General features: G+C 46.3%; 7 protein-coding genes across 7 annotated transcripts; 3 read left to right on the top strand and 4 right to left on the bottom strand.

The window, feature by feature from the left end:
* Nucleotides 1-369: 369 nt before the first annotated feature.
* Nucleotides 370-2,051, bottom strand: GLAREA_03416 (FAD/NAD(P)-binding protein; the record flags this gene model as incomplete). The annotated part of the gene is made up of 2 exons (XM_008083669.1): nt 370-1,781; nt 1,832-2,051. 2 exons carry the CDS (start codon nt 2,049-2,051, stop codon nt 370-372), a joined length of 1,632 nt encoding a protein of 543 aa, XP_008081860.1.
* A 653-nt stretch (nt 2,052-2,704) lies between these two features.
* On the bottom strand, nt 2,705-4,223 carry GLAREA_03415 (Bacterial luciferase-like protein; the record flags this gene model as incomplete). The annotated part of the gene is made up of 3 exons (XM_008083668.1): nt 2,705-3,836; nt 3,890-4,091; nt 4,148-4,223. 3 exons carry the CDS (start codon nt 4,221-4,223, stop codon nt 2,705-2,707), a joined length of 1,410 nt encoding a protein of 469 aa, XP_008081859.1.
* Nucleotides 4,224-5,567: 1,344 nt separating this feature from the next.
* Nucleotides 5,568-6,361, top strand: GLAREA_03414 (uncharacterized protein; the record flags this gene model as incomplete). Its single annotated transcript, XM_008083667.1, has 2 exons — nt 5,568-5,711; nt 5,765-6,361. The coding sequence occupies 2 exons, from the start codon at nt 5,568-5,570 to the stop codon at nt 6,359-6,361; spliced, it is 741 nt and encodes a 246-aa protein (XP_008081858.1).
* A 1,787-nt stretch (nt 6,362-8,148) lies between these two features.
* Nucleotides 8,149-10,829, bottom strand: GLAREA_03413 (uncharacterized protein; the record flags this gene model as incomplete). Its single annotated transcript, XM_008083666.1, has 2 exons — nt 8,149-9,103; nt 9,148-10,829. 2 exons carry the CDS (start codon nt 10,827-10,829, stop codon nt 8,149-8,151), a joined length of 2,637 nt encoding a protein of 878 aa, XP_008081857.1.
* A 461-nt stretch (nt 10,830-11,290) lies between these two features.
* GLAREA_03412 (uncharacterized protein) lies at nt 11,291-11,617 on the top strand (the record flags this gene model as incomplete). Its single annotated transcript, XM_008083665.1, has 1 exon — nt 11,291-11,617. One exon carries the CDS (start codon nt 11,291-11,293, stop codon nt 11,615-11,617), a length of 327 nt encoding a protein of 108 aa, XP_008081856.1.
* Nucleotides 11,618-11,746: 129 nt separating this feature from the next.
* GLAREA_03411 (uncharacterized protein) lies at nt 11,747-15,074 on the bottom strand (the record flags this gene model as incomplete). Its single annotated transcript, XM_008083664.1, has 4 exons — nt 11,747-12,323; nt 12,377-12,485; nt 12,537-14,945; nt 14,993-15,074. 4 exons carry the CDS (start codon nt 15,072-15,074, stop codon nt 11,747-11,749), a joined length of 3,177 nt encoding a protein of 1,058 aa, XP_008081855.1.
* A 1,655-nt stretch (nt 15,075-16,729) lies between these two features.
* GLAREA_03410 (uncharacterized protein) lies at nt 16,730-17,797 on the top strand (the record flags this gene model as incomplete). Its single annotated transcript, XM_008083663.1, has 4 exons — nt 16,730-16,751; nt 16,804-17,194; nt 17,256-17,493; nt 17,540-17,797. 4 exons carry the CDS (start codon nt 16,730-16,732, stop codon nt 17,795-17,797), a joined length of 909 nt encoding a protein of 302 aa, XP_008081854.1.
* Between the last annotated feature and the right edge of the window lie 4,472 nt (nt 17,798-22,269).

Raw genomic sequence — 22,269 nt, 5'->3', positions numbered from 1 at the left:
GCCCTTACCATGTAGAATTTTGTAGTTACCCCATACCCCAGATGGAACAGCAAGACTCTTCATGAAGTAGCCCGATATATACTGTAGATGAACTCATAACTCAAGGTAGGGGTTATGAAATGGTTGTTAAGCGAGGTCCGAGGGAGGATGCGATGATGATACTTCAATCATCATGTGTTTAAAGCGATATTGACAAAACTTTGATTACCACGCTATCTACTTCAAATCTTTTGATCTTACTATCCCACCCGACTCCTCTAGGACTCAAGTCACCCCAATCCTCTCACAAAGCTGCCCTCACCCCCCTCCCATTCCCCAAATCCACACCTACAAACACCCAAAATCAGCACACATCCCCTCCCCGAAACTTCACAACGCAGGGACATCAATACCCAGAATATCCACTCCCCCCTCAATCTCCCCTTTACTAGGCATAACCCCCCGTCTCATCAACTCACTCGCCTGACTCATAATCGGATCCATCCCCATCGTCGCAACCGCCACAACCGTATCGCCTTTACTATAATACGCCGCGAACTTGCCCTCGTTTGGCTCGCCTTTCAGGGTGAGCGTGTCCCAACCATTCGGCGTCGCGCCGCAGTAGCGAAGTTGACTGCCTAACGCGGACCAGAAGATCGGCGTGAAGAGCTTAGGGTCGGAGTCTGGGTGGAGAATGTGGTTTGCGGCTGCGCGGCCTGCGTTTTGCGCGACGTTCCAGTGTTCGATGCGTGTGGGTGTGCCGTTGCCGCCAGGGCCGTGGTACGGGTACGTGGCTATATCGCCGATGGCGTAGACGTCTTTGTGGCCGTCGAGTTGGAAGTGTTCGTTTGTTTTTAGGGAGCCGTCTTTCTCCAGCTGTACGGCGTCGTTATCTTGAAGGTATGATGTTTGCGGGGAGACGCCGATGCCGAGGATGACGAGGTCGGCTTCGAGGGTTGTGCCGTCTTTGAGGACGACGCCGCCGACGTTTGAGGAGTCGGTGGATGAGGGGATGGCTTTTTCGACGCCCGCGGAGAGCTTGAATGTTATGCCGCTCTTGGAGAGTTGGGATTGGAAGATCTTGCCTACTTCGGCGCCCATTACGCGTTCAAGGGGTGCGGATTCCATGCCGACTACTGTTACGGTGTTGTCTTTTGAGGTTGCGTTGGCAACTTCCATGCCGATGAAGGAGGAGCCTATGACTACGATCTTCTTGTTTTTGGAGCCGATTGCTGAGACGATTTCTTTGACGTGCGGGATGGTGCGGAGGAGGAAGATGTTTCCGAGGTCTTTGAAGCCGGGGAGGGGAAGGTTCTTGGGGGATCCGCCGGTTGCCAGGATGAGTTTGGTGTAGGAGAAGGAGTTTCCGCTCTTGGTTGCGACTTTCTTGCCGTCGAAGACTATGTCGGTGACTTGGTCGTAGACAACGTCCACAGAGGCATCTTTGAACCAATCTTCGTCTCTGAGGGCGATCTTTGAGTGGTCATCGATCAGAGCTTTAGAGAGCTTGGTTCTGTCGTATGGTGTATGGCCTTCACTTGAAATCATTGTGATTCCACCAGTAAATCCACCTTCGCGTAGAGCCTCGATTGCTCCAAGGGCTCCACTTCCACCACCGACGACAACCACTTTCTCTGGTGCTTTGCCATTTACTCTCAGCTTTGGCTTTCTTCGGCTGTTTTTGATTGCTGATTCCTCGCCTGTAACATAGACACCACCACTCTTTTCAGAGAGCTCAAAGGAGGGAAGGGCGTCAATTGCAGGGGCGTTCTCGATATCTCCATTCGAAGCTTTGAAGCATGCTAGGATATATTAGCGCATGAAAACGTTGGGAACATGTGGGTATTCTCACCTCCATGCCATGGACAAGTAAGTCTTCCATCACCAGTCAAGACACCCTTCACCAATGGAGCTCCATAATGTGTACATCTGGCTCCAATAGCAGATGTCTTTCCTCCAACATTACACAATAGTACTTTTCCCTCCTCGATGCCCTCTACCTCAACCTCTCTCTTCTCACCAGCCTTCAAATCAAGACTGGTAAGTCCCTTCAACTTGTATTCCTGCGCCATGATGCGTGACGTAGCTGAGAACGTTCGATTGTTTGGACGGGGAACAGCTTGTCTGAGCTGTCTGAAGATGCTTGATGTGAGGAGACTTCTTGGGGACAGCATGTATTACTGCGGGGTAGAGGAGACAAAGGTACGAGAAACGCAATCAGGCTTGTGTGGAGGAATATGTACTTCTATTTGTAAGCTTGGTTCCGAATATGCATCAACAGTACCTATGAGGTGATGAGGTCGTTGATGCACGTAGGGGATACGTAGTGGGGTAATTGACAGGGGTGCATGCTTGAATGACAATTGAACGTCGCTTCATTTGCTGAATCGAACGATCGACCGCAAAGGGTCCATCCACCCAGTTTGTGAGCTTTATCGATAAGAGGAGAGATCGAAATCTGAATAGAGACAATTCAAGCTTGCACGTGGTAATTTGTAGCCAGTCGATTTGATATACTTCCCAGAAGCTACTTCTTCATCAAAGCTATCATATACTTGATTTTTAATCATACATTCATGAGCCTACTCACAAAGACGATATCTAGATATCGTATTTTGAGGATGAAGATGTGTTCACGTGACTTCGAGGGTCTCTTTATCGTCGACTTCATGAGTCGACAGACTCTCTTTGTGACAAAATCTTTTCATTTTGTCAAACACTTGTTTCAATCCACCCATCTATAATTTACACCAGGATGGTCCTCACGCAGCCTAGCACCCTTCCCGTCACCTAAATAACTCTCCCTCATCGAGATTCCCTCCTTCTCGTAATCATCCCAGAACACACCTCTCTTCCTCAATTCAGGCCAAAGGTACTTGATCATGTCTTCGAAGTTGCCTGGAGACACCGCATATGAAAGGTTGAAGCCATCAATACCTGCTTCATCGATAAATTTTTGCAGCTTGTCGGCAACAGTTTGAGGAGATCCTATGGCTCTTGGATGTGCGCCGCCAATAGCCAACTCTTGCAATACCCTTCGACGCGTCCATTTGATACCATCTGTTCCAGGAATGGTTGCAGACCAGGTGTTTACCATCGATTGAATGGCACCGCTTCCGGTAAATTTGAAATCGTCATCTTCACCGTACTTTGACAAGTCGTGGTTTGTCCACCCACCAAACAGTGTCGCCGCACCTTCCAGATCGGCATATTTCAGATACTCCTCGTATTTCGCTTGCGCCTTCTCATCTGTCTCGTCAACTATCACCAAGACTCCGGCAAGAATCTTGAGACTATCAGCAGATCGCCCATGGGAAACCACCTGCTCGCGGATGGCATCAACCTCCTTCCGGATTTTGTGTGGATCAAGTCCGGGGAGGAACATGGCTTCAGAATGTTTTGTTGCAAAATTCTTGCCTGCCGTTGAAGCACCGGCTTGGAGAATGAATGGAGTGCGTTGAATTGATGGATGCAGCTGGTGAGTAGCATTGCATTTATAATACTTTCCGTTATGTTCAATTGCTCTGACTTTCTCTGCTATACTATACTTCCCAGTTTGCAAGTCTTGAACACGCGCGTCGTCCTTCCAGCTTCCTTCTAGAAGCTTATACACTACCTCTAGATACTCCTCAGCTCGGGCATATCTTTCATCATGAGGTATCTGCTCATCCAGTCCGAAAGCTTTGGCGGCACTATCCAAATAAGATGTTACGATATTCCACCCTACTCGTCCCTTGGTGAGGTGATCTAGTGTGGAGAATTTTCTCGCAGTTGCATATGGATTTTCATAGCTTGTCGATGCAGTGATTGCGAATGATAAGGACTTTGTCACCGCAGCCATGGCGGATATGAGCAAACTATTGACAAGCTCAATAAAGATTCGTCTGCTCTGCGATTGAGGCCCACTTACAATGGATCTCCAATTGGGAATTGCGATCCTGATTCCAGCGCTGGAGTGCTATTGGCCGGGCCTTTATAAACATCATATATTCCCAATACATCTGCTAAGAAGAGACCATGGAACTTTCCAGCTTCAAGTATTCTTGCCAGATCAGTCCAGTACGTTAAATCAGTATAGTTCCCGGCTCGGTCATCAGGATGCTTCCATTGTCCTTAGAAAATTAGCAATTGCTATATTGAACACTCCTAAAGCGAAAAGGCATCTTACCGGGGGAGAGATGTCCAGGTGCAAACATTGCAAAGGCGTTCATGATCCATTTCTTCTTTGGAGTTTCGTTAGTCATGATGCTTTATTCTGTTCTTGTCTTCCGTGTTTTCGGTTCAGTTAAGGGCTTTGAAGAACCTCATCATATTTTATAACACTCCTATATTTTCTCGACTTTGCCATCCCACTCCTCGAAGCCAATTGGGCGACCGAATAGTTGAAATCGGCACGATGTCAAGAAGGTTTGCGAGTGAGAAGGTCATTTTGCCCCACTATGTCGTGCTTCATGTCCCCTCTTGTGCGACCCTTTCCAGAATGTATTTGCACAACATATCTCTTGCGAAGCATTGAGAACTTGTATGAAGCGCAACTCAATCATCTTACAATTCTGTTTCATTAAGACTTGTGTCGATTCAGCTACGCACATTATGACAGTTTGCGAGACCACACGCATACGCATTTAGTCACGTTGCAGTTTCAATTCCACGCATCAGACCAGAGGATTGATCAAATCTTCTAGAATGAGACATGGGTTCTTCGCAAGTAACTACTGTCATTAAACTTGGAGAATTCCGTACAGAGTCATTGAGATTTGAGGCATCTCAAGTAGCCTATAAGAAATTATGGATAATTCAGAGATAACGAAAATCATCTACGTTATTAAAACTCCATTTTTTCCACTTTGCGAGCATTCGTTGACTTCTTATAGATCTTCATTTCCGTGCACTCATTTACTCTAAATATGTCACCATTGTAAGTGATAGTTTTGAGACTGGAAGTCCTGATCCTGAAATGAACTCTCCTAAATTGACACCTTGCACTCGATTAGCATTGGGAAAGAGTCTCCACGATCCTACATTTCTATCGTTACAACGTATGCACTCGCTTCCACCAGACCCTCAATCGAAACAATCACTCATCTTCCAGCCCCTAATCTAATTCCGAACACATACATTCGCATAATCCCAGCAAAGCAGCCTCTTTTCTGGGTATTCCCCGTGCGAAGCCAATCACTTTCTTGGAACAATGGCTGGGCAAAAGCCATCTCGTTGCGCATTCCATATGCCCCTGGTTTTTATAACGCCAAGAGCATCTAGAACTCAGCCCTATTTCCACGTTCTATCAATTGCAATAATTTTCTTTTTCAGGAGACCAAGAAAAGCCCTAAAAGCCATCAGGATCTTGGATGATTGGAGAAGAAGCGAATTGGACGGACGAAGTAGAATGCAAGTCTTATTCCTTATATCTTATCTATGCTGTACAAGATATACATCAGTCACAGCCGACGATCCGTTTTGTTCTTCCTCTGAATTTTTTCCGTTTTCTTGTTCTCCTGATATTCATCCTCAAGTATCCCTAATACAAGCATTGTTTCTCCCAAATCGCGAGGATATTGGGCTTTAACCCTGCCACCGTCACAACAATGTACGAAGCTCTTCTGGTTCTTCTATCAGTATACCTCCACCCGTCCTTCGCAGCAACAACAACACTCGGTCCTCAAGGCTCAGTATCCATTTGGGCCGCACCAGCATACAGTACAATCCGACCCTGCGCAGCCGGCTGTCTAGTAGGCCCACCTCCTCTCTTCTCATTCCCTTATCCCGAAGCTGACCCATTAAGTGGTATAACGGCGGCCTCTGGACCTGCGGCTTGAACTCCGGCTACTACGACCTAGCGCAAGAACTCCAATGTAGCTGCTCCGCCAAAAATCTCTGCTATTGCGGTAAAGACAACGCGGCGCCGGCGAGCTCCTATATCAGTAGCTGTGTCTCAAGTAAGTGTAGTAACTTTCCGTCGGAGGTTACAGGCGCGTTGGCGCTTTACGATGGATATTGTGCTACTGCGAACGTGGAGGTCGCTTCTGCTGTAGCGACGAGTAAAGCTACAACGACGGGGGGTGCGAGTGTTGTTAGTGTCCCTACGACTTCGCCTGATGCATTACCATCGACGAACAATCCGCCGAACACGGGGAGTGGGGGTGCGGTGGTACAAGCTACGCCTACTTCAACCCCAAGTCCAAACTCAAGTCCAGCGACCACAGAAGAGAAAAAGGGGCTTTCACAATCTGATATCATCGCTCTTGCGGTAGGACTTGGTGTTGGTGTTCCTAGTTTGTTGCTCGCGCTTGCTACGTTCTTGGGGATGAGGAAGAAGAAGGAGAATCGGAGGGTTGCGGCGCAGGAGGCGTTGTTTGTGCCGGTGGGTGTGAGGTATTGAAAGGAAGATGGGGGAGAGTGAGAGGGAGGGAGATGGGTAGAGTAGTGATGATGAAAGAGTTCTTCGATTGTCGATATTTTATAGGGGGTGGTCTTGGTTTCTCTGTGACATACATGGCCAGCGAAATGCATTGGCTGTTATGGTAACTAAGGTAACGTGCTTATGGAGTTCAGTCACGGTAAAATTGACTTGCAATTTTGTGATGGGTGGTTAATATATTTCAATATCTTTCATAATAAGTTGATCTTAAATAATAAAGATAGGTCATGTCCAACTCCCGAGTCCTCAAATTCTTTTCAGATTTACACTTCCCGTTTTCTATGGTCGTAACTTATTTTTAGCAAATAAAAACTCTAACTAACAATAAGATAACAATACAATGCTGTTGAGTATCAGAAGAGGTTAAAGTGTAGGGTCTAAATGAATAGTATTACTTGTTCAAGTAAAGAAGAGATAAAGGGAAGTGAGAGGACTTTATATATACCAGCATGTACGGCCTAAATGAGGCTCCGTACTCAGCACCTTGCCACAATTCACATGCACCCCTGATGCCGTAATATCCGACCAGAAATGCAAGTATGAAAAGACGCACACCCCCATTAGGGTAATAACAATTTCTATTCCCCGAGAAACTATATCAACTGACTTACTTCAAGCTAACACACAGAGACCTATATTAGTGTTTCTGCTAGGTCCTCTCGCGGAGGATAAAATAAGTGGTCGTCGTAACACGATATTTCCTTGATCAAGTTGACGAAATTTCGTATATTTAGTGGAACATTATTACTATTCCGTCAATTATTTCAAGTAAATGAGCTCTTAAAAGCAAGTCGACTTATCATTCAGGAAAGATTAGCGGCGTAGGTGACGGAGGGACATTTATCTTGTCCTTCGCGAGGTTATATAGCGATTTTCATCTCAAGATATGTGGTTTTGCGAATTTTGTGTCGATGTGAGATTATTGCTTTTATGTGATAGGGGTTGTCGAGAAGGTTTATTATATCAAGAAGATTTGTTAGGTTGAGTATAGAAAGGAAGAAATCATACACGGAATTTACCAATCGCACCACACAAATTCCCTTTTTTCGGAAACTAAATCCCAATCTGCAACCCCCCCTTAAGGAAAAAGAGAGAGAAAAGTGTAAATCTACAATAAGGTGACACGGTAGGATAAACGCAAGTGAGCCGCATATAGACACATCCAATCGCTCATTCACCCAGACCAGCAAAGCAAAAGCGTTTTCGTGGTGTTGTGATGTATGAGAGAAGTGGCAATCACGATATGTCATTTAGAGAAAGTGATTTATGAAAATCCTATATTTCATCAATTGCTTTAACCAAAGTACCACTTGAGGCTTAAATGAATTTAAAGAAAGGGGTTCTGTAGGATAGATATGTATTCTATTTGGGAAGCTAATTGCTAGGTATGTTCTGTTTATAACAAAGTGAGTAACTCGATCTTCTACAACTGGGTATCAGGGACTGAAAGAGTGATGAGATAACAGATGGTTTCGTAAGGAAGAAGTGCTTTTCGTCGAAGGATGATGAAATGAAGCAGGAGACAAAACAAAGAGAGTAAGCTGTTCATATTTAAGCTATCCAAAGTTTTGTGACTACAATATCTTATTCCGTAAATTCTGTCAGACCCAACAACGGGGTATCCCATTCCGTACGCCTTTTCCGAAACCAGACCCCATGATAAAGCTTCATAACGCCAGTCACAAAATCCCACCACCCCATGTACATAACGACCCTTACCCACAACAAGTCAAGCAACAAGCCCACCATCAAGCCACAATACCCGTCCTTCCCCCCGCCAAACTCCCCGTAACCCTCGCCCCCACCAACCCCCGTCGATCCCTCCCCATCCTCCCCCTCCCAAGCCAATTCAACTTCAACGCTCGTCCCAGCTCCTCCATCTTCCTTTGACTGCTTTCATCCCCACCGCCTCCAATCCCCACACTAGTAAGCACGCTCATACACTGTAACATGCGTCCCACCGTTTCTGTCAACTGTTTACTCGAGTCTTCGACTGTTTTCTCGCGCTGACGGTGGAGTGGGTGGGTGGATGAGGGGGTGAAGGGACGTTGAGGGGGTGGTGGGAGGGAGTTTAGGCCGTGACCGCTGGATTCGGAGCCATGCGAGACGTTAGAGATGGCGCGGGAGCGGTTGCCGCTGCCGTCGCCTGAGGAGCCGCCGCCTAGGAGGGTGGTGGCTTGGGAGCCATAGGAGGCGTGGGCTGGGTCGAGGGACATTGCTGTTGAGGGACGGCCGTATGAGTCGGGGGAGGTGGAGAGAGTGTCGCCGGCTGGAAGGGAGAGAGATATAGACTCTAGTGAGAGACGAGAGAATATTGTTTTGAGTGTGTCGAATCTTGGTAAGATGACGGTATCTCGATAAGCTACGAGTACGATCCGACGTACTTCGAGAGCTTGACCAGCTGATACGCTGGCATTTGAAGGCGATGGAAGAGCGCCCCAGAATTCTCGAGCAGTTTCCATTGGCATCAGCGGACCATGGCCACTGAACTCTAGGTCTAATGGGAGGAAAACTGCCTGCATATATGGTAGAATGGATGTGAAGGTAAATAGCCACATTTCTACCAAATGAGGAATCAGTCGCTCATCAGGAGTCCGTCGAAGTGTCTGATCTAGGGAACTAAACCCGGTAGCGAGTAAATCTCTCAGATCTTCAACGACAAGACTTGGTGCACGCTTTTGTATGCAGCGTTGGAGGTGGATACTGAATCGTAAGCATTGTACTTTACCCCAGAGATATAAACTTACGTGACGAGCCGATTGAAATCCTCTACCGGCAATCTCAGATCCTCTCCCTCAAAAATAATCAAAAGCTTTGCCCTCAAAAACGGCCAAGCATCGTCAGCCTGCATATTGTTCAACCCATACTTGCTCAAATCCTGCTGAGTCTCCACACCATATATACTACCCTGATAACCACCCATAGAAGAACCTAGATATGAACCTGCACCGGAACCCAAACTTGACGGGCCTGGCCACTCATTACTATTTTGATATGACAACTCACTCTCCCTCAACGCATCCGATTTTTCTTCTCTCTTCTTTTCTCTCAACGCTCTTCCACCGTGTCTCAAATCTAATCCGCTCATACTCTTGGCAAAAGTGGTCGTCGTTGGCGCCGGACTAGGAGGCAGGTTGAAGTTATATAAACTGCTTGGAGCACTTGGATCCGCTGGTCTGGAATTACTCGCCGCCGATGACAATGGCAGATGGTGTTCATCTTTACTCGAAAGCTTGTGCTTCTGGCGGGATAAGAAATGATGCTTATGTTTGCCATCTTTTGATTCTTTTTCCGAAGAAGTATCTACTGCCCGGATAGTCGCCGAAGAAGAATTGGCCATGCTATACATACTAGCGGCGCTCGACATGGGATCTGGCAAAGTGTTGGTACTAAAGTTTCCTCTTTGCAGCGAGGAGAGCGACTGCATGGTAAAGTTGGCCATCTTACTAGGACTTGGTAGGGCTCCGGCTCTGGCCTCTCTGTCTTTACTTATACCTATCTTTCCTGGTCTAGAGAATAGTTTCACTTTACTTTTCTCCGCCTTTACAGGCTTATCTTGTTGGTACCGTAGAGGGTCGTAGTCCGGCGGGTGGATTGGTGACGAAACAGGGGATTTTGGAAACACCACATTGGCCGCTGTTTGGGCAGCACTCTGATTTCCACCTGCCAGAAGTCCGTTATGATATACCTGTCCGCCAAAACCATTGTCCCTCGGCCCTGACGCTTCTGTCAAGCTCAACACTGGTGGACTCGTGGGCCCGCCAACCCGACTTGGTCTCCGGCTGCTGGAGTTACTCGAACTTGAATCTTGGTGTTGTGATGGTACTGTCTGTGATCGTTGTCGATTATGCGATTGATGTTGCATCGCAGCTTGGGCAGCTATCTGGCTCGCAGTCAATCCCGAAGTGTTTGCCATATTTCCCAGATTCGAAGTCTCCAAGGTTGAAGGTAGAAACGGCTCAAATGATCCTTGTGTATGCGAGTGCTTTCTCCCGTGCCCTCGAATGAAACTACCTGTGCTACTCTCCGTACCGACAGGAGATGGCCTTGTTCCGCCGATTAATGGCGACGCATTTCTCAATGGCAGATCAGCACGAGACTGCGCTGGAGGTGTCGGTCTCGAGAAATTGGTCAAGCTTCCTGTGCTGGAATTCGCGGTTGAATTCGAATAAAATGGTGGTCTTGGAGGGGCAATTATAGGGACAGCCGCGTTTGCATGCGCGGTGATATTCTGGTTGTGCTGCTGCGTCCGAGTTTTGGATATCGTAACAGGAGTCCCGTCTTCAGACGAAGATGAATCTACACGACGGAGAGGAGGCCTGGTTGTGCTCGTTGCAGAGTGCGGATGCGGCAGATTGTTTGTGTTCGTGGTCACCATGGGAGAAAAGCTCCCTGGGTTTCTTGCTCCTCGCCCTGTCGGTTGTGACATTGCGGCGTTGTGAAATGCATAAATCAGCTATTCAGGTTGTTTCACATAGCTGCTGCTGCTGCATAAAGGCGCGGGGAGCTGGTAGCTTGCCGGTGGGGTGACTCGCTGACGCCTGTCAGAAGGTAATCGTGGAAGAGAAAACAAAACAAAGAAGAATCGAAGGATAATTAGAGTCCCAAACAGGAAATATTGAGGCTCGCTTGGTGGTCTAGGAGAAGGTCAATAGTGGAGTTTCAAATGCGATGTCGTTGCGATCATGAAGCGCCTCCTCGTTGACCAAGCACTGACCTGACGTCTGGTCGCGACCAGGGAACTGGTGGAGCGAGAGCACGCCCACCGAGCTAAAATATTCTGCCGCAGCCAGCTAGGGATCGTGAATCCTTCCTTATCGAAGACAACATTGTCAAGCCAACTTAACAGCTTTAATCTGCGTCAACGAGGTCGAAACCTCAGCTGACAACATGACACCACCCGCTGAGCTACCGTCGTCGAATGGTTCCTCGGAAGAGCGGTATTTCGTCCTGCAAGCATCATACCAATCCCCGACCAACGAAGCATTCACACATGCACAAAATATCCCCGCGCCGGCCTCAGAAGCTATCGACGAGAAGACCACTTACCTGAGCGCCTTGCGCAAAGCAACGACTGATCTACAAGAGCGAATAAACAAAGACCTCACGGCGCGCATGGAGGAGGACAAGGCACGAGAAGGAGAGGCTACGAAATCAAAGGTAGACGAGGCAAAGGAAGAGGACAATTACGGAGAAGAAGTGGTAGAAGAAGAGTGATTCATCGGGAAACAGTTTTGATAATATACTGGTATGATGCAGTGGTATATACACCGGTTCCACAGCAAAAAACTCCTACGCTATGTGAAGTAAATATGGAAGGCTACTTCGATCAAGACATCGCTCCACTCAAGACCTCCTTGGAGGGGATCGCAAAGACTCCATGCCACCACCAATGGGCCTCTTGTCAGCCCTGTTCAAGCAGCCATAGTGGACTACCTCGTTGTCTGGTAGTACAGCAATAACACTTCTGCCAAGCCTCTTATGGCAGACTCCACAGACTCTATCCTTTTCAACATATACACCTCTGTTTCTTCCTCCTTTGCCTCCTGGCTTGCCATCTCCTAAGAGAAGACTGGCCTGCGCACTCACTACTTCGGTCTTCCTTAAGCCCGCAACGATGCGTACTTCGTTCACGACTGAATTTACCGAGCGTATACGACCCCGGAAATATGATTCTAGCTCGGAAATGGGTAAAGTGTCAGGAATAAGGTTCATGGTCGAGGAGGCCGGTAATCGCGATCCATGCTTGGATAGAAGCTCTAAAGCTGGCGGCCAGTTCGGTTCATGTGGAGGTGGTGGGGTGAGGTATAGAGAGAGTAGCGTATGGTAAATCGAGGGTACCGAATCGTCTGAATCTGTCGTTGACGCTTGGGTGGACTGTACTGTCGATGGGTCCGATTGGAGGTACACATAGTTGCAGTATCTGTGACCAGCATTAGCCAAACATGACGACAAACGAAAATTCGAGGAACCTACTCTTCTGCCTTTTGGAAATCTTTGATTTTGAACACATAAATCACAAGTGCTTGCTTATGCTGCCCCAGGTTGCTCAAAACTACTGCTTGAGCCTCATAGAAACCAGGATCTGCTTGATATTAGTTTCATGGCTGACATAGAATATGGAAGGGTAGCTTACCGTCTTTGGGAATATTTTGAAAAGCCTTATTAAGGTAATACTGCTTGCTTGTTCGTAAAAATGTGACTAACCTACTCATCAAGTCTTTCCAGTCCTCTGAGTCCCTGTCATTTCGTTCTTTCAAGTCCTTGAGGTACGCGGAGACTAGATCGTTGTGAAACTCCGGGTTCAAGTCATTCAGCTCATTGATAACATGCTCCAGGTATCTAACTGCCAACCCCGTGTCAATATTGTCGAGGAATTTCACGACTCTATCTCTTGGGAGAGTCTCGGCATTTTCAGTATCCGCTAAGAAAATCTCCATTCCTAGCTTTGGATCGGCTCTCAGCGGCCATTCTGCAAATTCGAGTATGAGATCGATCATTTCCGGTGGGAGGTTCTGTAAATATCCAATTGTTCGTTGTGGGCCGTGGAGTGGAGAGTCCTCGTCACTGTCTTCAGCTGTGCCGAATTTCTTGAGAAGTTCGAGCGCTGGACGATGCAGCTTTTTCCCGTGAAAGAAGTCGACCAAATCGTTGTATCTTCCACTTTCTAGCAATTTCTCGTTAACTACATCTGGGTCGCAGAAGTTGGGTATGCGAAAGAGCGAGCCTGCTAATTGAGGTCGTGCAAGCATATATGACCGGAACAAAGTCGTGTCGATTAATTTTGCTGTATCTTTCAACTTCTGCTCACGATCTTTTTCAGCATCTGAGGCGGGAGCAACAAGAAATGACTCAAACGATGCTTCTGAAGGGCCTTGACGCCCATTTTGACCATTGCCCGTGGTATTTTGTGGAACAAGCTTTCCCGTCTCGGCGTCAAGCCACCTTTTCATCCTGTTTCTGGCATCGACAAGAAATGAGTTCAGTTCTAAAGCTGCGTTGACAAGATCTTTCCCTTCCAATGCGCTGTCCTCGGGCTGTTTCGGTCGGACACTGGAAGTATCACTACCATCGTTGTTGTCGAATTTCATGAATGACCTAATGGAGCCAGCATCGGAAGCATTCTTCTTATGGCCTTTGAGAAGCTTGCTAATAGCTGCTGGTTTCGCTGGATCGGTATTTTCTTGCTTATCATCTGCAGCACCGTCGCCATTCGCCTCCTCGCTATTTTCATGCGCATCTTCATCCTCGGAACTCTTTTCCTCGAAAGTAGATAGCTCCCCAGCAATGACTGGAGGATACAGGCGAATCACTCGTTCTGGTGGAGCTTGCACATCTTCCGCTAGAAATATGTCAATGGCGTCGCGGTATTTTCGTTGATCGAAGAGCCTCTGAGCCTTCAAGATCTTGGTTTCCCGCAGGCGCTCTTCCTTGTTTCTTAATAAAGCATCTTCCAGCATGTTCAGAAGGCTGATCGCTTCGTCATACAGTCCCTTTTCCACGAGTTCGTCCACCTGGGTATCATAATCTGTCGTTCCCATTCCCCAAATACATCGATCGCTGACAACATGGAATCCCTTTCCCGCATGAGCGAGACTGACGTTTGGCGGAGGAAAATGCATCTGACTCGCATTCGGCAAGGTTATTGTTTGTAATAATGACAAAGTCTCAGGATTTCGAACTTCCAAGATACCCTTGGACGGTGGTTGAAGAGCTAAAATGTAGGGGTAAGAATAACCTATTGCATCGGGCGCGGCTTGCCATGGTATCTGTCTCTTTGATTCTGGTTTACCCTCCGAGGTAATGAAAAGGGAGTTTATATCCTTGGTCAAAAGCATTTCGCCCTCAGCTAACTTTGTCGCAAGCGGTTTCGGTATATATCCCCCTAATCCCATATAGCCCATACTGGTTGAGCCAACACTTCCAAAGCGCCCGCCTTGCGCTCCTGCTGCACCACCAATAGCGCCCGGCCCCACTATATCCTCAATCTCTTGGGTAAGAACATCGACAATAACATAGCCCGAATTCATGCCACAGATTATCTTAGTTGCGGAAGTCCATGTGAGTGTCCGAATGGATTCAGCAAGAGTGATCTCCACCACATTTGACTCCAACTCTGCCTCGTGCCATGACCATAACAGTAACCGTCTCTTAACAGCCACTGCCAGCCTCGATATGATCTCCAATATCCCCGAGGCGGAGTCTTTAACAATGTTCGAGGTAACGGCAAAAGTGGTGGCATTCTTGGTCTTGACAAGTTGTTCTTGCAAGGTGTAGGTTTGCAAGTCGTAAATCGAGACGTAATAGTTTGACAACGAGATCAGCACATTGGCTTCCTTTATCCTCGCCAATTGTTCGATGCTTCGCGTAGAGAACTTTTCGACTTCGCGCAGTAAATCAACAGGTTTGGGAGCTGGATTCGTCACTGTCCCTTCGTCTGGTGTTGCGGTTGCGGTACCGTTTCCCTCGCCCTTGTCCTCCGGTATCTCGTTCACACGGTATACTCGCAAACTGCCCGTATTGAGTCCCACAAGTAGTCGGTCGCCTATATCTATCAGTATGAAATTTGTGGAACCGATGGTGCGTACAGACCATACGCCAGTATTGATTCAATCTTTGACTTGTCGCGAGCTCGGAGCTCAACAATAGGTCGCGCAGTAAAGGCGGAGAGCATGGCTATGGCGTGCCAGCCTCAACTGGAATCCTGCTCGTACTATGTGAGAGGATCATTGGGTACAGGTTACAAAGAACATCTATAAACCTTCACGGAGACCTGCGAGCGCATGATGGGTGTTGTACGATGTATTGAAGCTCAAGCGCCTGGTTAACGCCGATGACGTTTTTCCGAACCGAGGAATACAGGGATAGTTGGAGGGCCTATTCCATGTTGCCCTTTTACTCCGTATATCACCACCCCAAACCTCTTTACAAATTCAAAGAGTCGACAACGTCGACTTCTATTTCCTCAACTTAACAGCCATTCCCAACGTTTTTCAAAGCTAGTTGAATCATTTCGGCGTCTCTCGGAAAAGTTTAGCCGTGGGCGTTGCTTTCAGTCTACATTGTGCAAGATATTCTGCTCTATGTGCCGAGCAGACAGGTATGATCTGGTGCACGTCCACTCGAGTATCTGCTATATGTAGGTCTCATAGATTTTCATGCCTGTCTCTTGTTTTTCAGTTTTATGAGTGATCTCTTAACGTTTTACATGGCTCTTATGAGGAGCAATTTGTCTCGTCCATCTTTCCATTGTTTTTGGGCAATGAACCGCCAATTACGTGTGCGTAGGGCCATCTTCTAGGAGTACCTAAGTTGGCACCAAATCACTTGCTTGCATTAGGACTTTTCTCTGCGGACTTCATGAGAGGCTCATAGACGTTTGTATGGGCGAAACCTTGACGGTGTACTGTACTACAACGCAAACTGCTTGATACCATTACCCGAGTGCTTTGGCTTACTCCTAGTCTGATAAGAAGACTTGCTTTTGATGTGGTATATTGCTGCTAGTGTGAGCAATTTATCACAATAAGTCAAGTGGACGCCGGTGATGCAGTATCTTACTCTTCTTGCATATACTCTCCAATATTGAGTCATTATGTGTCTTTTGGAAACAGAAACGACGGACGGAAAACTAGAACATTGCTGGACATGATAAATCTAGAAAATTAAGCATATTTCAATTGCAATCGGTGGTTCGTTCATCCGAACTCGTTCGGTTAATATCCATGCAAGAACGGCTTTATTGCATTGGATAATTCCCGTCATTCCAACGTCCAGCCTCCTAGAGATCGGGTTTTTCGGAGAATACCTCAACCCTATCCTATGTTTTCTGGATTTTCCGCCTGCTCTAAATCGCTGTTCAGCTCCCATAGGCCAAGTTATTCTGTTCAAATCGCTGTCGTCTGAGAACCCGAGTTGAATGAGTGTAAGAGCCACGCGAACTCGCGTGATTCTTGGTATCAGACGGCTGGAAAGACTCCCCGATAGAAGCGCAGGGTATTGGGTAAGAGGCATGCATTCAGGAGACAGCCCTGTCTTGGAGACGTTGTACCAAACGAACGCCGAATCAAATTTACGAGGAGTAATCTGCAGGATGATATTGTGGTGGTCGTCACAATGAGGCGCAGAGGGGCACGGATTCTTTTGTTGATTCTGACATTTCTTTCTTTATCACACAAATATAAAGCCAACCCCGTTTCCGGATTCTGCAATAGCCGTAGGTTCGAATAAACTCAGAGTGCTTAGCCGATTCACCTCGAGTGTCGACACCGTCTACTTCCCCAGATTCTACTAAAATTATTCTTGGGCCTCTCTGCAACATCAGTCAAGATGGCAGGACCAACCTGCTTGCGTAAGTCACCTTGGTAACGGATATGATGATCTGCTAATTTATGGCTGAACAGCGGTGGAGACCGTCGAGAATAAGAATGGTAATCAATGGGCGTTTTGTCCCTCGTTGCCCGCAGCCATTCTGTTTACAGTATTGTTCGCCATTGTATCTGCAGTTCATATCTTCCTGGCTCGTAAATATCGAACCACGTTTGCTTGGGCGATTATCATGGCTGCCTTGTGGGAATTCCTCTCTTTCGCTATACGCATTGGATCGATTTACAACCCAACCTCACGAGGAATATATATTCCGCAATTCCTTCTCTTCCTTCTGGCGCCATTGTGGGTCAATGCATTCGACTATATGCTTTTAGGTCGCATGGTATTTCAATATCTGCCAGATCAAAAATTGTTTCGCATCCGCGCACAGAGAATGGCATTGTTTTGGGTCATCTTGGACATTGCGTAAGTTGATGAACTCAGTTCTTGATTTTTCTTCAAAGGTGAAACGTCTAACCCGTTGTAGGTCTTTCATCATTCAGATCGGTGGTGGCCTCCTCGTTGTCAGCGACGATCCCAAGGTCCAACAGAATGGTCTCCATATCTACACTGCCGGTCTTGCACTCCAATTGTTCTTCATTCTTGTCTTCTCTTACCTAGTGTTCGAATTTTGGAAGCGCGTTTCTCGAGAAGGAATGGTCGAGCATAAAGTCGCCGCGAAAAAGCTTGTAATCACACTGTATTGCTCACTAACATTGATTTCTGTAGGTAGCTCGCTTTCAAGTCTATAACTTTCACTAACATGACCAGATACGTATCATCTATCGTCTCCTCGAGTTCGCAAGCGATTTCAACAGTGCGCTCACCCAAGAGCTCTGGAACCACGAAGTTTATCAATACGCCCTCGACGCAACCCCAATGTTCTTCGCACTCATCGTCATGATCATTGTTCACCCGGGCACAGTCCTCCCAGGCGATCTCAGTACTTTCAAGCCTATTTCGACTAGCATACAGCAATCGCAAATGCGTGAAAAGGATGCGCCACAAAGCAGTAGCATAGAAGCCTAGAGTTGGATATCCAATGATGTTTACCTTATCAATTGCACGCCAATTCAAGAGACTATGGATAGATGCGCACTCAGGGTTTCCCTCGACCGAGTAATACCCCTCTCTATAATCAGCCCGCTCAGTCTCCAGATTTGCGTTAGGCAGTAATTTTTTGGAGTTCAGGAATTAGATGATAGGCTGGATTGTGTTTCGTAAGATACCATATTGAAATTCCACCGATTGTCCTATTACAACCTCCAAATTTCGTCACTCAGTCCGATCGTACGATCGTAAAACTATGGTGTCTTGTCACTTGGAAAAAAAAAAGATGAGGTGAGAAACTCCCCAAGAAGTCCCTGAATGCAAGTCTTCGGGTCGTACGAACGCACAACAGACTCATACCGAGACAGCCACTTTCCGGCGAATGAATCATAGAAACATAGTTCCAATCCCCAATTTACCTTCGTTCTCCATTCTAACACTTTATTTGGTATCTCCCGACAGCTGGAGACAGTGGCGCATGCTGTAACCCAACATCCTAAATTTCCTCTTTCGGTATTCGCTTAAATACGAGGTTCGGCATTGGCATCTGCAGCTCGTGGTGAGACGCGTAATCGAATTAATGAGGCGTGAATGTTTGGATGTTTTTTGCTGTTGGGTACGGGGGGTGGAGAGAGGTGATTGGTGCTGCTTATGTTCGTGGGGATGGGCCATGTTTGGGCCTTGGTTGCGGGGCGAGGTTAAGGTACGAGGGAGGTGCCTCGGTAGGTATTACATAGGTACGAGTGAGATTGAATGAGAAGGGTTGGGGTTTGTGAGTTGCTTGGATTGAGGTAATGGATGGGGGTGAGTTTCGAGCTCGCTTAATCGACGTAGAAGCCCCTCGAGATAAATTGCAGTCAGAAGACAAGATTTCTTCCATTCAGTTGACGAAATCTCGTTTATCTCATTGTTTCGGTATGTGAAATACCTTTGTAGTATGTTCTGATAAATTTGAAAGACTTTGTAGCGCGAACTTGAGCCTGCTCGATAAATTATTGTTGTGAGGTCGCTGACACTGGCTTTGTCCTTCGGGAGGTTCCCTGGTTCGAAAATTATAAATCGACTCTATATCTTATTGGGCTGAACCGCTGATATCTACACTCCGATCTGTTTCTAATGGCGTTCCCATTTCTACATCCAAGGCGACATAAATACGATCAGCTGTAATGGAAACAATTATTATTATACACCGAGCTAAAACACCAAAAACATAAAAGATTTGATGATACACATTGATGGGTTCAAATTCTGAAAATGACAAGCTGTTGCATCTTTGGACTGCTCATGTAAAATTGCCAACTCCTGGTGGTTAACTACCTCAACAATCTGCGCAACTTCTGACGGGGTTTTTACACGCTCATTCTACTTTTACCATCCCCATCAAGCAGATCACCAATTCAAAACCACCTATGATATTGTCAATGTCAATGGCAGTCGTGGATGTGGTATCTAGATTGGAGCGGGCTAGGCTTTACTTTAAATCACACAAGACAGTCGGTGACTTCGTCAATGAAATCAAAAGTCTGCCAAATTGGACTTATGCCAGAAAGAAAACTGGATTTGGTATCGGCCACTAGGTTGGTGCACTTTGAGACACCAAGTATTTGTGAATGAGTCTTACCAAACTGCTGAAGTAAGTTCAACATCGTGAAGCGACTGCGGCCAGGTATCTTCCGACATATCCACCCGTACTCGGATAATCACCGCAACTAGGGCTACTAAAGTCCAAAATCGCATGAAGGCGGCAGTTCAGGAGAAATGTTAGCTGCCTAACTCTCGCTGGAAATCTTTCGGGTAATCCTGCATCCTCCTGTTATGTGAGCTATCTCCTCTGATACACTCACTCAGATAGCATGCATTGACTTTATTCGTAGTCAGCTTTCCTTGAAAGTTTACTCGCCCGAGGAGTAGATGGGACTCTGGAGGCCGCTGAGCAGAAGAATCAGCTTTAGCTGGATCAAGAGTTCAAAGATGGATTTTTTGAGTATTGTGGGGATAGAAGTTGAATGCAACAAGCCGCAGGCCCTAGTAAAGTGTGGATGGATATTAATGGAATTATACCGTGGCATATTGAAGCTGATGTGGACACTCTTGTTTATCAAGACTAGCAATTAGGTATGTAAAGATGATGTTAGGGCACTAGGAATCTGCTGACACAGTTTTAGAAATCCGGCCATTGCAGCCAGAGGTAGCTACGACAGCGACAAAATCTTTCGATCCTGTTAGGGATTCGGTAACCGAAAATTAGAGGAGTTCGTAACTCCCAGGATTTGTAGCCTCTGATGAGAGAACAAAGTCTAATAATCAAAAGCAAAATCGTCGTTAGCTATTCAGTAATGATGTGTGACCTATTCCAATGTGCATACTAATCGCTGCCCAGAAATTGACATCAGGTCCAGTGAAATAGTCTTTCTCGGAGCTGAATAATGGCTGGAACACTTGCAAATTGATCTCATTACTTTTCCCAGTTCCATATGTCTTAACAGCTATCGAAGATCTTAGCTCCCGGCTTTTTTCGCTGACAAAGGCATCATAATTCCACATTATTATCAAGCAAGTTTCACGACTTATCTAATATCAAATCCGCCAAATTTAGCATCAGAGACGAACATTAGTTATTGAGATCATTCAAGAGGAAAACAGTGCTCAAGATGTAATCTGCATTGCCAAGTCATCATTGAGTTGTTACGTCTCCGTTACGAGTTATGAGGTAGTGAGCGTCTTTTCCGGTAAGCTACTTAGGTAGTCAGTCCCGTAAAGTTTAGTGTCGGGAACTTTTTTAAACTCTTGGCTAGTGGGAGTGTCATAAGTACAACTAGTGCAGCACGGACATTCAAGTTAGTTATTTAAACGTTCTTTACTTCTAGACTTTCCACTGTTCCTTTCTCCCAAATTCTCTCTTCTTGACGCAGAAAACAACACCCACATCAACTACACATTCTAGCAAAATCTCTCACAGAGTTTACCAGCACACAACAGAAAACTTCATCACCCTCCTTACCACATACATCACACGTAATGGCACCCTTCCCAGCTTGGATGGGCTCATATCCCTACAGCTCCTCTTACGGTTCATCAACGTCCTCAACCTCCATATCAACTACAGTAATCAACATCGATCAATTAGCAGCGACTTCTTCACACTCTGTCCTCCGCCGCCGCTCTCCGGGATCTTCATTCGGGTACTTTAAAGACATTAATGCGCAGAATACGTACCGCGTTTACCCCGGTTGTCACGAAATACCTTACTCCCCGAACCGCTTCCACAATAACAGCTACAATACGACAAAACCAAAGTCAAAACCAGCGACTCCGATGACGGAGATTACCAAGTTTTTCCAGCGGGAGTGGAAGTGCATAAGTTGGGGACGGTTAATGCAGTCAAGGATTGCAGCATTCAGTTCTGGTCCAGTGATAGTTATTGGATCGGTTGCTTTGCTGAGTTCGTTCTTAGAATCTAGAGAAAGAAGCAGAAGTGAGAAGATGAGGGCTGCACAGAAGGAAGGGGAGGATTGGGGTGATGGATTTCAGTAAAGCTAGGTTGGTTGGAACTACAAATTCATGTCTCGCTTCTACAGTTGTATTTCACCACTACTCTCTTTTAATCGTGAAAAACAGTCGGGAGCTTTCCACCAATGATTCCCCTAAATTTTCAAATACATCCATCCTCTAGCCAACACGTCATTGTATTAGATAACTGCGCTAAGGACACCCAAACACGATTGCTATACCAAGCATGTCAAGATACTACAAACCATGGATGTAAAATAGCTCAGCGTCTTCCTCAGAGTCTCTATCCATGTAATTCCGGTTCTTGATGGTATGTGATACAATGGTTTTTGGATTGCTTTTGCGTCCACTGATCGCCACCAAACACTAATCATAATATTTATCCATTCAAAATTGATCTCTGCGTAATCCAAATTATCGTATCGTTTAAACCTTCTTTCTAGCTTACGTATCTCCTGGGTCGTGCTTTCTTGCTCGTCATGTCTGCATATCTGCTCTGCTAGGGGTCTTACCGTAACATGAAAAGGGGATGGTGGGCGTGATTCTAAAGCATTTCACCCGATGGTAGAACCTTCCTATTAAGCATGACCTCAATATCCCAGTGAGTTTCTCTGTATTCGAAATAAGCTTAATGTTTTTCTCGTTATTTTCCACATTAATCGAGCGAAATTATGTTATGAATATTATCAATAAGTCCTCCAAGTCAACCGAGGACCACGACAAATACGCGAGGTTTATTTCACTTTCAACTCTAATTACCTTTGGAGTTAAAATATAGAGTGTGTCCATCGACACAAGGCTTAAGTTGACGTATTCCGAGGAGATCTTGGCCACAGAAGACCAGAGAAAGCTTCGATGTAGAGGGTATTTCCCTTCCAAAGATAATAAATTACTGTAATCGACTTACCCATCCTCCTTCTTCGCGCTTCGATGAGCATATT

The sequence above is a fragment of the Glarea lozoyensis genome, assembly GCF_000409485.1.
Source record: "Glarea lozoyensis ATCC 20868 chromosome Unknown GLAREA2, whole genome shotgun sequence".
Classification (NCBI taxonomy): domain Eukaryota; kingdom Fungi; phylum Ascomycota; class Leotiomycetes; order Helotiales; family Helotiaceae; genus Glarea; species Glarea lozoyensis.
The sequence above is the reverse complement of the archived record's forward strand: the minus strand, read 5'-3'. Positions and strand labels throughout refer to the sequence as shown.